We start from the raw sequence: 13,503 nt of genomic DNA, 5'->3' as shown, positions 1-13,503 counted from the left end.
ATATAGTGCATATAGTATATACAGTGTATATAGTGTATATTGGGTCATGCGCGATGAGATGCTTGACACTGAGACGCCGTGCACGCAGAACAAAATACAGATTGGTCAGAGAGCTGGTCATAAGTCTGAACAGTCGTTAAACAGGTAGATCGTTAAATGAGAACAACCTGTATTCAAAACACTCAAATGTTTGAGGTTTACTCAAGTTTTCAGAACTCTGAATATACAGTATATACCAATAGTACATATATATACACACACCATAATATCATATATACACTACAGACCAAGAAAGGTGGAAAAATTAATGAAATGAAAATTTTAATCAATTGCAACTTAAATAATACGTCTGGATCATCAACAGCTTCATAATGAAGTTTGGCCTCTTTGTGATTCCGTGCAAAGCTCGTGACCTAACCCGGAAGTAGTTGCACCGCTCAGATTCCGAGCTACACGAACGCTTGCGTGTGTTAGCCCAGACTAACACATTTCCAGTTATCAAATAACCATTGTAATTTAACTTTGGTGTAAAAAATAATAATCAGAAATAAGCACGAAAACAAGTCACGAGTAAGCATCAGCGCCGACATAAATACCGGCATTGAACAGGAGTGAGTGCTAAACCTTAGCATTGTTGTGCTAGCAACCATAACAATGACTCTGGCGGTGCGCAGGGAGCCCCGCAAGACTGCGGGGAACCGCATGTCCAAGCTGCTGGACGCAGAGGAGGAGGACGAGTTCTACAAGACCACGTACGGAGGCTTTAACGATGTGAGTGGTGTGGGATTAAAACAGTCTCATAAGTGTTCAGAAACAAACGCCGAGTTACGAAACTCGTAAAACACGATACGCAAATAAATCCGGAGTGTCAGTAAATCTGTATCTGTGCCTCTAATTTCCAGCTCGTAGATCACGATCTGCATATCAACTAAGCATTTTTAAATGGAAATATATTTGTGGATCTCCGCCTTTTCGTGTGGATCTCTTTGAGACTGAGTTGTACCGTGCCGTGTGTCACACAAAATTCCAAGAGTAGTGTTGGGTCGTTCGAGAACGGTTCGTTCTTTTTGACTGCATCTTTGAAGGGACCGAAATGAACTGAATCCCCCAATCAAAACGATTCGTTCGTTCGAGTCTCTTCCGCTAAAAGCTACTGCAGGAGGAACAGGAACTGTTTCCTACAGTTCTTTTATTTCCTTGATTCACTCATTGATTCCCTCTTTAGTTATTATAGTCAGAATGCTGTTATTTCAAGGCGTAGTGTTCAGACATTACACGTGCATTGCATGATCTATGCCTGTCGTCTTTGGGATTTGAAAACAAGGTTCCGTCTCAGTGGCACACCCTGTAGCCTATGCCCAGACCATAATTGATTGGGGTCGGAAAAAGTGGGCTGTCAAACTTGTTTTAACATGGTTATACGCCTTGCTGCACGGACTTTGGCTGCAGTGAGGACTCACTGAACGGCTCCACTGCAAGAACAAGCCATTTGCAACGTGAGAATCACCGTTCATGATTCGGCGAACACATCTTTTTAGTGAACTCCATCAAAAGATTTGTGTCCCTGAAAGGAATTTGAACGCCCACCACCAGGGAAGACCCGATTTCCAGTAGATGGCGGTAATGCAACATTGTTGGATGGCAACCGCTGTTAAAAGGGACCTATTATGAAAAACTCACTTTTTCAGTGCTTGTGCTCAGACATTTGGGTTTCCGATAAGCCTAGTTACACACAAACTGTGAAATAAGACAACTCAGTCAGTTTAATTTGTGGGCAGCCTTTGTCTGGAAACATGTCCTCAAACACCCTGTTCAGAGTTTTGATTCCTTCATGCGTTGCAGGGCCCCAGTGTCTGTCTGTCTGTCTGTGTGTGTGTCTGTGTGTGTGTCTCTGTGTGTGTGTGTAAAATAATACAATACCAGTTATTTTGAATTTCTATGTTTAATGTATTGAATGTAGACAGAGTATCTGTACACAATATTTCTTTATTTAATTCTGTGCTGGGCATAAGTGTACTGTGGCAGTCTGTGACATGGGCTGCTCCATTTATTAGAGAAAATACAACAAAAAATTCAATGAACAACCCACAAATTGAATTCAGTAAGGCAAAAATACTGCAAAATTGTGACAAATCAGTAGTTTGCCCAGTCTTGACAGAGGGAACGTCAGTTGTGCCTCCAGCATTCAAATCTCATACCAACTGCCTCTGAAGAGTCTCCTAATCCCTCTCTCCTTACTTCTCCTATCACTCTCACTCTATAATGTCTTTCACTTTATGTATGTCTAATCCGGCAATGTTCTGTGTTTATCTTTGTCTACTTGTTTCCAAAGGAGGAATCCCCAGACTTATCTATGGGAAAGCATGGGAACAGTAGTATAGCTATTGCCTTGGATGCACTGTGCCATAACCCCCTAACTAGCTTCAGTGACACCCATTAAGTTTGTTAGTTGGAATGTGAGAGGCTTGGGCTCACCTGCTAAACGTAGCAAAATCTAACTCACCTCACCAAGATGATCCCCAGCTTCTGTCTTCTGCAAGAAACCCACCTCACTGCATCTGAGCATCTCAAACTCAAAGCTTAATGGGTTATTCAGATGTTTTCCGCATCATACAACTAAAAAAAAAGAGGTGTATCTATATTGATCAATAAAAACATCCCATATCAAAATAAAACCACAATATCAGACCCAGAAGGGCGTTTCATAATGATTACTTTGGTGGTTCGTCAGACACTATAGAACAATATGAGTGATCTTGCTCTTAGGGATTGTTGGCGATCAAATAACCCACATTCTAGAGAATACACATATTATTCACCACCCCAACAAAGTTTCTCTAGAATCGACCTTTTCTTGACAAGTAACGCCGCACTTTCCAAAATCGCTAATCCAGAAATCCACCCTATTGTAATTTCCGATCACGGGCCGATTAGTTTCAACCTGATAAATGAAACAAACTGGAACCCTCCTGGCAAGTGGCGGTTTAACACCTCACTGTTGACAGATAAAAAATTTATTTATTTTGAGGAGAATGGACTTCCTTCATTGAACTGAATGACTCCCCAGAAATATCACCATCCTTACTCTGGGAAACGGCTAAGGAAGTTCTAAGAGGTAGTATTATTTCATTCTCCACTCACAAGAAAAAGAAAGGACAAGAATGTCAAAATAAACTCAAACAGCGACTAAAGTAGTTGCACTCCCAACAAGCCCACTCATCTTCTGAGCAAATCCGAAATGAGATCAGGACAATTACATCTCAACTTGAAACTATCATCCATCAAAAGACACAATTCCTTATGCGACGAACAAGAGCAAATTATTTTGAATTCAATGACAAATCAGGTAAATTTTTTGCCAATCAATTGAAACGTGATAGAGACAAATCCCTTATTACAGCCATCAAGGATTCACAGGGTAAAATAACATACTCGCCGCAAGACATCAATAACATATTTAGAGACTTTTATAATAAGCTATATCACTCGGAAGATGAATCAAATATATCAAACATTCACTCATTCCTTGATGATATTGACCTTCCTAAACTTTCGACGGAGCAGGCTACCACCTGAGATCAACCATTTACTCTTGAAGAACTCAGGAAAGCGCTCTTCTCTATGGCCAACAATAAATCTCCTGGATCAGATGGCTTCCCAGTGGAATTCTATAAACACTGCTGTCCACTTATCTCCCCATTATTCATCAGAATGGTTACAGAGGTCAAGTCAACCTTCACCATGCCTCCGCACATGAATACTGCTCTCATTTCGGTTTTGCTCAAACCCAAAAAGGACCCAACCCACTCCTCCAGTTACAGACCCGTAAGCCTTATTAATTGCGACCTTAAGATTATAAGTAAAGCACTAACCAACAAAGTAAAAAGTAATTCCATTTATAATTCACCCAGACCAAACAGGCTTTGTCAAAGGCAGACACTCATCCAGAAATATGCGTTGTTTATTCAGTCTGATCAGCATATCTCAAAGGAACAACTTTAATACTATTATTGCCTCTTTGGATGCCGAAAAAGCATTTGATAGAGTTAATACATTTTTTATATAAACAATTTGCTTATATCCTTCCCTACCTTAACCCAAAGGTATAATATCAGTGGCCACGGCTTCCTTCAATTCCTTAAATTACAGCAGTCTCTAAAAGTTAAAATCAAATTGACGAACAACATCCTACAACCACTTGAAATGATTGAACATCTCACTCATATCGGTCACTTGAAAAATCCCTTTTCCAAACTTTTATTAAAAACAGACGACACCTTATCTTTACCTACAATGAAATGGGAAAGAGACCTTTCTGTTCCCACCAATATCCACCTGTGGAAGCTCATTTGCAACAACACCTTTTCTATGACCCGCAACTCAAAAATGCAACCATCCGATATAAGATTTTGCGCAGAGCCCATATCATGGAACACAAAATGTTCAAAATGGGTTTTGGGGATGAAGACATTTGCTCTCACTGTTCCCTTGATACCAGAGATGGGTACTTTGATGCCTTCTGGCTCTGCCCACCTATCCTAGCATTCTGGACCAACATCACCAAGAAGCTATTGACCCTTCTGGGTCGCAGCCTTCCATTCTACCCGTCTATATGTCTCCTCGGTGACCTCTCCTCAGTCGACCCACCACTGAAACACCACCAACCCGTTTTGATCGCCTTAATAATGGCCAAGAAAACAATATTACTCAATGGTAAAAAGAGAGATAATCCCTCCACATAGAAAAACTATTGGCAATATCCCAAAACAATTTTGATTCATTTAATGAAATATGGGATACTTTTATCACTGACATAACTCCATCATTTAATACTTGAGTCTTACTAAGTTGGTACAATGTCGTTGTGCTTTGGGGCATGTGGGGGTCCTCCTGAACATGTTGTCATCCAGCGTTCATATTTTTGTGTAAATGTTGATTGTTTCTCTGTTTATTTGTCTCACCATGGTGATTCTCCGACTCTTGGAGTAGTGATCAGTTGTTTATAGACCCAAACATGATAAATAGTTCTCCAAAGAGGGGGGTTGGTGGTGGTTCTCTATAACCAAAACTGTGCTCTTGTCATTCTACAGGTCGTCCACAGGACAGAGTTGTTGCAGCAGTTCTTGATGATTTTAGGAATGAGTAAAGAGTTGCATTGCAGGTTGAGAACTTGAACTCCACTTGCAGACTAAATCTGTCCTGAATGCAATGGCACAAATACTCTGTGTTGTATGCCCAGCATGCTGACAGCACGGGTTAAAAAAAACAAACAAAAAAAATGTCTCCTAGAACCATTTTTCTCTCCATAACTTGAATCTGACAAATATACAGTATCTGATTCACTGAGCTCTCCATAGAAGAGGCGTTATTTGAGTGACAAATATACACACGGCAACCCCCACCCTGACGTCCAGTTTCCGCTCCTCGCTCCTCGCGACGGACAGAGGGGATTGGGGGGGACAGGCACTGGCGGCCATTATACCTGCATTTTGACCATCTCATCATTTTTGATCAAAGGCGATGGCACCTCTTCTTCTTCTTCTTCTTCTTCTTCTTCTTCTTCTTCTTCTTCTTCTTCTTCTGCTGCTGTTTAGTTTAACAGCAGTTGCGTGGCATCCATAAATGTTGCATTAACGCCATCTACTGGAAAGCGCTTGGTCTTGGTTTTGTGACACACACGGCACGTTAGATTCACAAATACATTTCCATTTAAATGTGTTTATTATTTATTCGTTATTATTTCTTGAATGTCCCCAGATGATAAATACACTGTTGTCTTATGTGTCCTTATATTGTATATACATTTTTAGATGTAACAATATAGAGATAAAATCATTTTTGAATGGGGACAATTTTGAACTGTTTTGAATTGGCCAACTCACAATAGGTGAAAATGAATGCATTAGGATAAATTCTGAATCCACTGTTGATGCTCTGTATGATCCCCAAGAAGTTTAACATTCAGGCATTTTGATCATTCATTCATTTCATATCTCTACTGTTCGTATATCTTATCTCAAGTTCAAGAGATTATTTGTCACATACATATACATATGGTCATATCTCATAACTCCTCTTATACCCATGTGTGTGTTCATACTACAGTATTCTTTTGACAGATAATTTAAAACGGAAACGTGTTATTTTACTAGGACTATTAAGTATGAGTTGGTTTTGTTTTCCACAAGGAATCGGGAGACGATGAGTATCATGGAGAACACTCCGACACGGAGGACGAGGTGGACAGTGACTTTGACATCGACGAGGGAGACGAGCCAGACAGTGACCAGGAGGATGACGCACCTCGCAGGAAGAGTCGAGTCGTCACCAAAGCGTACAAGGTATGAGGGGGTGACGGTTCTGGAGCTCGTGGCAGTTCATTTAGTCCCAAATGAATTAACATTTGGTTTTGTGGTCCAGTTCATTTGATGTAACTTTAACGCGGGATACAGACCAGCGTTGGGTGTCTGGATGGATGTTGTGCTTATGTAGTCGTATTTGTAAAAATGTACTGAAATGTAAAAATGTGCTGAAACATAAATCAAACACCGTTATTTTTATTTTTACCCAATGACAGTTTCTTGTCTTATCTTATTTTGTTTAAACAAAGCAGTGAATCAGTGTTTTTTATGTTACATATTTAGTTTAATATAGAGAACGTGTGTTACAGCACTATAAAGGTTATGTATATATAATTGAAGTAATGAAGGGAATCATTCAGTAACTAAATCAAATAATCCAATAATAAATAAAAGGGAATTGTTAAGCAATCAACATTCATAGTCACTTCTCAACCCTAATTATAATAAATGTCTCCATTTTGTGGTTTTTGCCATGAAGATGTTGCAGTGATGTTCTATTGTCTTTTAACAACCCAAGGAACCCATCAAGGTTGCGAAGCCCAAGCCTAAGAGACCCTCTGAAGAGCTAAAAAAGACAGAGAAAGCTAAAGTGGAGCTGAAGAGGAGGATTCCACCAGAGTTCCATGATTTTGCTGAGCGTAAGAAACGTTTTCCGAGCTAACACTGACATGTTCATCCTTTAGACTGTGGAAAATGAACCCTATGTTAAAAAAAGGGAGAACTGCAGCAGCAATTAAAATGTTGTTTTTCTTCACACGGGTCTACGCAATATTGTGGAGCAGACTCAGTGGTGGCAAACGACTTAACCGTACTGCAAATTCTTCATTAGTAACAAAACGGTGTCTTCTTTAGCTCGGAAGTCAGTGCGACAGTCCACCAGCGAACACACCCGAAAGACTAACCTGCGGCTCCAGGAGCGGCAGGACGCGCCCCGGCGACGGCGAGGAGCGCACCGCGACCGGCCGCTCACCCAGGACGAGCTTCTGGCTGAGGCAAAAATAACAGCTGAGCTCAACATCAGGTCTCTAGGTGAGGAAACAGACCTGAATGCTAACATCTCCCCCCTACGTTTGGAAGCACGGAGGCGATCTCCAGGACTACGATTATAATTCTGTTCGGGTTTTCCTGTATTGGATTGAATTTTACGATTTAAAAAATATGAATAAAATAAAAACTTTGTATACAGTATTTGCCGTGTTTCAATAAGAAATATATTGTATTCAAGAAGTTCTTCCAGCCACATAGCCCCTAAAAATAAAGTGCAATAAAAAGAGTTTATATACATAATCTGATGCTGTGAGAAAGAGATGTTTTTAAAACCATACCAGTTGGTCTAAAAATATTGGATTATTATGAAATGAGTAATAAATCAAATCATTTACTCACAGAGGCTAGTTATTTATGTAAGGGGGCTCTAAATGACCTCTAAACAAGGTTTTCTAATGCTTTGGTGAAATATTTTTATCATACTCAAACTTAATAAATCCTGTGAACTGGAATGGATTATTATTTTTTTTTAATTAATAAAAAAAAATTAAAATTCCCTGAAAAAACGTTCACGTTTAGAAATTCTAATGACAAGAAAAACCTGGGATGATGAAAATCTCTGCTTTAATCTCAATTACAATATAATTTGGGATTATGTATTGATGATTTGTTCGTTCAGATGCTTGCACAATGTTAGATTTGAAAAATTCTCACAAATATCTCAAACGCAACCCACGTTAACCCATGTTTTTTTTTTTTATGTCTATTTTTTTCTTTTAAAGAGAACTACGAGCGATTAGAGGCAGACAAGAAGAAACACGTCCACAAGAAACGGCGTTTTGACGGGCCAACTATTCGCTACCATTCCGTCCTCATGCCTCTTGTCTCTCACGCGTTATTGAAGGAGGAAAATGTGGACGTGGAAGGGTAAGGAGGGCGTCTCTCTGTATTTCAGGAGGCTTCATTGAAAATGATCCTGTTATTCACAATTACAGCTGGAGAAAGCGTGTGACGTTTCTCTATGGAGGCCCGGGGCGGGTTTTCTGTGGCCCCAGAAGCCCAGAAATGGCAAAGTTTGACGTCAGCCTGGCTTGCTTAGTGCGCAGAAGCAATGCAAACTGAGGGCCTGCAGTTTGTACCCTTGCCTAAAAAAAACATCACATTTCCAGATACAAAATTCAGATTCTTGTCTTACCATGAGAAATAAGACACATGCTGTTCTCACACTCCCACCTCTATTCAAAAGCACCATCTTTCATTTTCTGGACATTTTGGAGCTATCTTGTTCTATCTTTAGAGGTGAAATTGACAAAAGGTACTCGCAGAGGATCCTGCCTGCAGCTAGGCAACCAGAATGAATGTTCAAAATGGATATGCAAGTGGGCCAGAGATAAAAATGTGTGTGGCTGTCTTGCATATTGACACATAGAGCTGGGATTCCCAACCTGGGGTTCCAGACCCTGACAGGGGGTTTCCTAATGGTCAAATATTTGTGCAAATATCCACATATTTGATAATTGTAACAAAATCCTTGAAAAATGTTATACTCTATTATATGCCCTCAAGGCCTTGCTCTCTCTTCCATGAAAATAGAATAAATTGAGACAAAAATGACCGCGAACCGCTAATAAGTACAATGTATACGTCTCATAAGGTTTGATTTAGGGGGTCTCTTAGGGAAATACATTTGGAACCCTGGCTCTAGGGGGTGAGGCCCTAACTACCTCTTTAACTATTCAAAAATGGAAATAGACTGAAAAAACATCACCTCAAAGATAACAAAACCGTCCTAGAGCGCCACGGCGATCACAATGCAGCAACGTTCACGCAGCGGCCCGGGCCTTCTCCCCTTTTCCTCCAGACTGGACCAGGACGTTCCTCCCTCGACAGCGCCGGCCAACCCCTCCACGCCGTCCCAGCAGCCCACGGGCGGCCTGTGCTCGCGGACGTACATAACGTTCAGCGACGACGAGGCCCTGGAGGTGGCTTTCCCGCCCTCCTCCCAGGCGGGGCCTCAGATGCCCGTCCAGGAGGTGTGCCCCGTCACGCACAAGGCAGCGCTGTACCGAGACCCGGTCACCGACATCCCGTACGCCAACACGCGGGCCTTCCGCATCATCCGGGAGGCGTACCGAAAGTACGTGGCCGCGCACGGGTTCCCCAACACCTCTGGCGGGGCGACGGGACTCGACTCCTCCGTCTCCAAGGGAACACGGCACAAGATGTTCGTCAAACAGAGCGCGGTCGCAACATAGAGCTTGGAGGATTTCTTTCTTTCTTTCTCCCTTTCTTTCTTTCTTTCTTTCTTTTCAGACTTTTTATACTGGATAAAAAATCTTAAATGGACTCTCGGAGAGAGAGACCCGACACACAATCACAAACACCACCACCCGTCGAGCGTAGAACTAATCACTGTAAATCAAGCGGACTGGTGAGCTCGAGCCCTGTTTGACATTTGGTGCATCAACGTTCGAATCCTGTGAATATAACAAATTCTCGGAGGTCAATTTTAACACCTGTATTCATCACATTAGTTTCTAATAAAATGGAGTTCATATGAATACCGATGTGATTACACTGTGCTTCAGGTGTTCCGAGAGGGAGAGTGTTTAATTTAAAATGGATTGTTCTTCACAGGGAGCCTTTTGACCTTGTTTATCAAGTTTTTGGATGTGCTCACATGGAATAAGTGTCAATTGAATTCAATACAAACTATTTTTGCTGCATTAATTGTGCTCTGTCCTGTTAAGTTCCTTTTGGATGAGCTTTATTTCCTCCTTGCGTTACCCGGTGTGGCATCTTGACAAGCTTGTTTCAGTTGGTGTAGCATCACAGATTAATAAAGGCGACCGGATTATACAGAGTTGGTATGCAGGTACAAATTCTGCTCACTGCACGTCGCTCCAAGTTGCCACCGTCCTGTGTTGCATTTCTTGAAGTCAAGGGTTGTATTAGTGCAGCTCGCTTTGCACGGATGCCAGCAATCTGTGTGAGAACAAAGCGTTGTGCTGTGAATTTGGTCCAATGCTACAGAAACCAATTCTAACCAGCAGAGCTGACCAGGCTGCTTTTGGTGAATGTTAGCGATGGAAACAAGACCTTATCAACATCAATTATGACAGCAGCATTAGAACTGCACTGTTGTAGAGTGATATGTATAAGTACATATAACCATATAAATGCAATCTAATACCATTGCATACAAAAATAAAAAGATAACGTCACCTCTTGGAAAAAGATTGCTTATACAGTTCATTGGTTATAATCATCATAAAGCACTAGTGTGTCGAGTTAATGTGGGAATAAAGGCGTTTCAAATGGAATATCTTAAATAGACCGGTATTCATAACTGCTCTGTATTGATAAAGCGGTGGGTGTGTGAGTAGCAGTCCACTGATACATCATTGATCGAGGGATTGACGGAGCGTTGGAGCGTTAAATATGTCCCAGTAAGGCCCCGAGACCCGTTCTTCACAGGGACCTGGACTCTTATGTAATGGGACCTCTGTCCAACTCGCTGAGCTGCTCAGGAACTGAGAATAAAGAGATTTCGATTTTTATGTGCCAAATTGTCTGTTGGGACATTATCTGGCGGACTTATTTCTGTGGGACTGTGCAAATATCAGGATTGAAGGAGAACTGCTCTATCTCTGTCTTTGCTATTTACCCTCTAGCCCTAAATATCAGGGTTGCACAACTATTGGTTTAGAACAGGACAGATCAAACAAATCCGGTTATATGTTTATAAGCATAAGCAAAGATGAGTACATTTATAAAGAAACTTTATTCCTAAGAACTTTGAAATCACAGTCTTGTTCATTGGAAGTATTTCATATTAATTGTAGATTTAATGATTGTGCACGTTATACAAGTTAATCCTCACTCCATTTTAAACAGAATACTAATATATACCACATTACACAAATACAAGCTATTGTTTACATATCCAACATTATAGAGATTACATGAATGTGATCCGATTTCATGGTTATTTTTTAATGTAGCTCTTATCTTTTTGGAATTGTGTATTTTTTGAAGCAGGACTTTCAATTGAAACAACAATAATATGTTGTGTAGCATTATATTAGTCATTACATATATTAGTATTATATAATATAATGATAATAATAATGTACTGTACAATGCACATGATGGCAGATCCCTTCGGAGCGGGGAGAGAGAGGGACTGTATCATCACTTGTTCTAGTGTGGTAGTTGCCATGGTGACGAGTGTAGGTGGTGTAGTCTGTGCTGCACTGTGCTGTGCGCTGCACTCCTTGCAGTCTGCTGTCATCTGCAACACGCATGCACCTTCCATGTCCCCCTCCACCCTGCTCTGGAAAGGGGCCAATAGCGCTTGTTGGTTTTTTTTCTACACAAATCAGGACAGAAAGCTTATTATCCCAGACAAAGCTAAATTAAATTTAGGGAATTTTGATGTCTGCTGTATATTGGGTTTCACAATGTTTCAGTGGGACCCTCGCCGTTGGTTAGGCCACATATTATCACATTAAAAACGTTCCTGGTGTGTGGAAGAGCTGTGCTGTTCATATCTCGCAAGCCCTTTCAGTTTAACGTGTAATTTTAGTTATATATAATTCCTTACATACTTGGTATATGTTTTTCACTCTGCTCTGCTGTTAGCCGCTATTCTTTTATCAGTTTCCATGGCGATGGGGCTGTGTGTGTGTGCGCGCGCGCGCGTGCGTTTTCAGTGAGTGAGGAAGCCAGCTACTGTTTTTGAGTGAGTGTGTTTCGAGGGAATGGTTGAGTGAGTGTGTCTTGTGGCGATTCAGTGCCAGGCCACCATCTCCATCTATTGTTTGGGACGTGGATGTCCTTTTTCTACATCCTACAAATGCACAATAATGCCAAGTCAAGTCACACTTTATATATAAAGCGCATTTCATACCAGGGCAACACACTGTGCCTTACAGTATTTCATTGGAAAAGACTTTGTGACAATCTGCTTTTGCGAGGCTTTGTTTTTTGTTTTTAAATTCAGGATTGGCCCTCCAGATAAGAGGATTACAGCCTGCGAGGTAAAAGCAATTACTCACAGTTCATCGTCTTTCATTGAAGACTTCTGCGTAAACACAAGCATCCTTTGGTCAGATACATGAAAAACCACCCTGATTCATAGGTTGCAATTTCTTAATGTGGGGTTCACATAATACGCTATTAATAAGCTCATATGCATTTATGTAACATGGCTCCATACCAGATCTCAAAGGGAAAGTGGAAAACAACAGAGGAGTAACAAAGGCAATGTTTCTTCTCATGTTATTTCCAATGTGTTGAATACTTCTCTTAATGGCCATTCACACTCCCTCAGTGAAGATTATGGCAATATTTCATTCTCATTATTAAGACCTGCAGGCAGGATTCACATTTGAGCCCAGGGGTCAAAGTAAAAGCCTCCATATCACAGAGTAATTATGTATAAACTATCTTCAGGATAAAGAGACATTTCCCTCGTTTGTCTGTCTTCAATACATCATTCTGAAATGTCAGTTCACTTAAGGATGTTCATTAGGATCTGACGAGAATAAAGCACGCTCCTTTCATTATGAGGGCTGGTTATTATTCAGTACAAAAGCGTGTTTTATTTTTCTGGGGAAAGGGTTGACTACGGTAGGACCAGGCGCAACACAAAACAACTGCATAATGCAACGTTTCATTGAAAATACTGGAACTAAAAAACGGTAAAGGTCATATAGACCGCCCAGTACACTAGATGGATGCTCCAGGTTTTCTTTTCGATTGTTTAAACACTTTTTTTTTTTTTTCGACATTCAACATCCTCATCAATCCCACCTTGTGCACTTGACTTCATACTGTGAAGCACAGCACTATATTCCTCCTGCAATAGGTGTCATGGTTTTGCCCTGTCCTGCTATAGTCATTCTGTCCCTTGCACTCTCTCTCTTGCTCTCTCTCTCTCTCTCTCTCTTGCTCTCTCTCTCTCTAGCTCTCTCTCTCTCTCTCTCTAGCTCTCTCTTTCTCTCAATTCAATTAAATCCAATTCAATTCATTTCAGTTTAATTGGCATGACAGTTATTACGATGGTATTGCCAAAGCTAGAAGGCAAGTAGCACTCAACAAGAATAACGACATTAGAGACAATAACAACAGATTAACCCCATAATAATAA

At 40.9% G+C, this 13,503-nt stretch overlaps 1 protein-coding gene across 1 annotated transcript; it reads left to right on the top strand.

Moving 5' to 3' along the window:
* Nucleotides 1-442: 442 nt before the first annotated feature.
* On the top strand, nt 443-10,759 carry vps72a (vacuolar protein sorting 72 homolog a). The gene is made up of 6 exons (XM_080005312.1): nt 443-771; nt 6,189-6,341; nt 6,880-7,000; nt 7,215-7,391; nt 8,132-8,276; nt 9,211-10,759. The coding sequence occupies exons 1-6, from the start codon at nt 655-657 to the stop codon at nt 9,602-9,604; spliced, it is 1,107 nt and encodes a 368-aa protein (XP_079861438.1). The 5' UTR covers nt 443-654; the 3' UTR covers nt 9,605-10,759.
* The last annotated feature ends 2,744 nt before the right edge of the window (nt 10,760-13,503 follow it).

The sequence above is a fragment of the Zeus faber genome, assembly GCF_960531495.2.
Source record: "Zeus faber genome assembly, chromosome: 1".
In the NCBI taxonomy this organism is placed as follows: Eukaryota; Metazoa; Chordata; class Actinopteri; order Zeiformes; family Zeidae; genus Zeus; species Zeus faber.
Note: the sequence above shows the minus strand (reverse complement) of the source record. Positions and strands in the feature narration are given on the sequence as shown.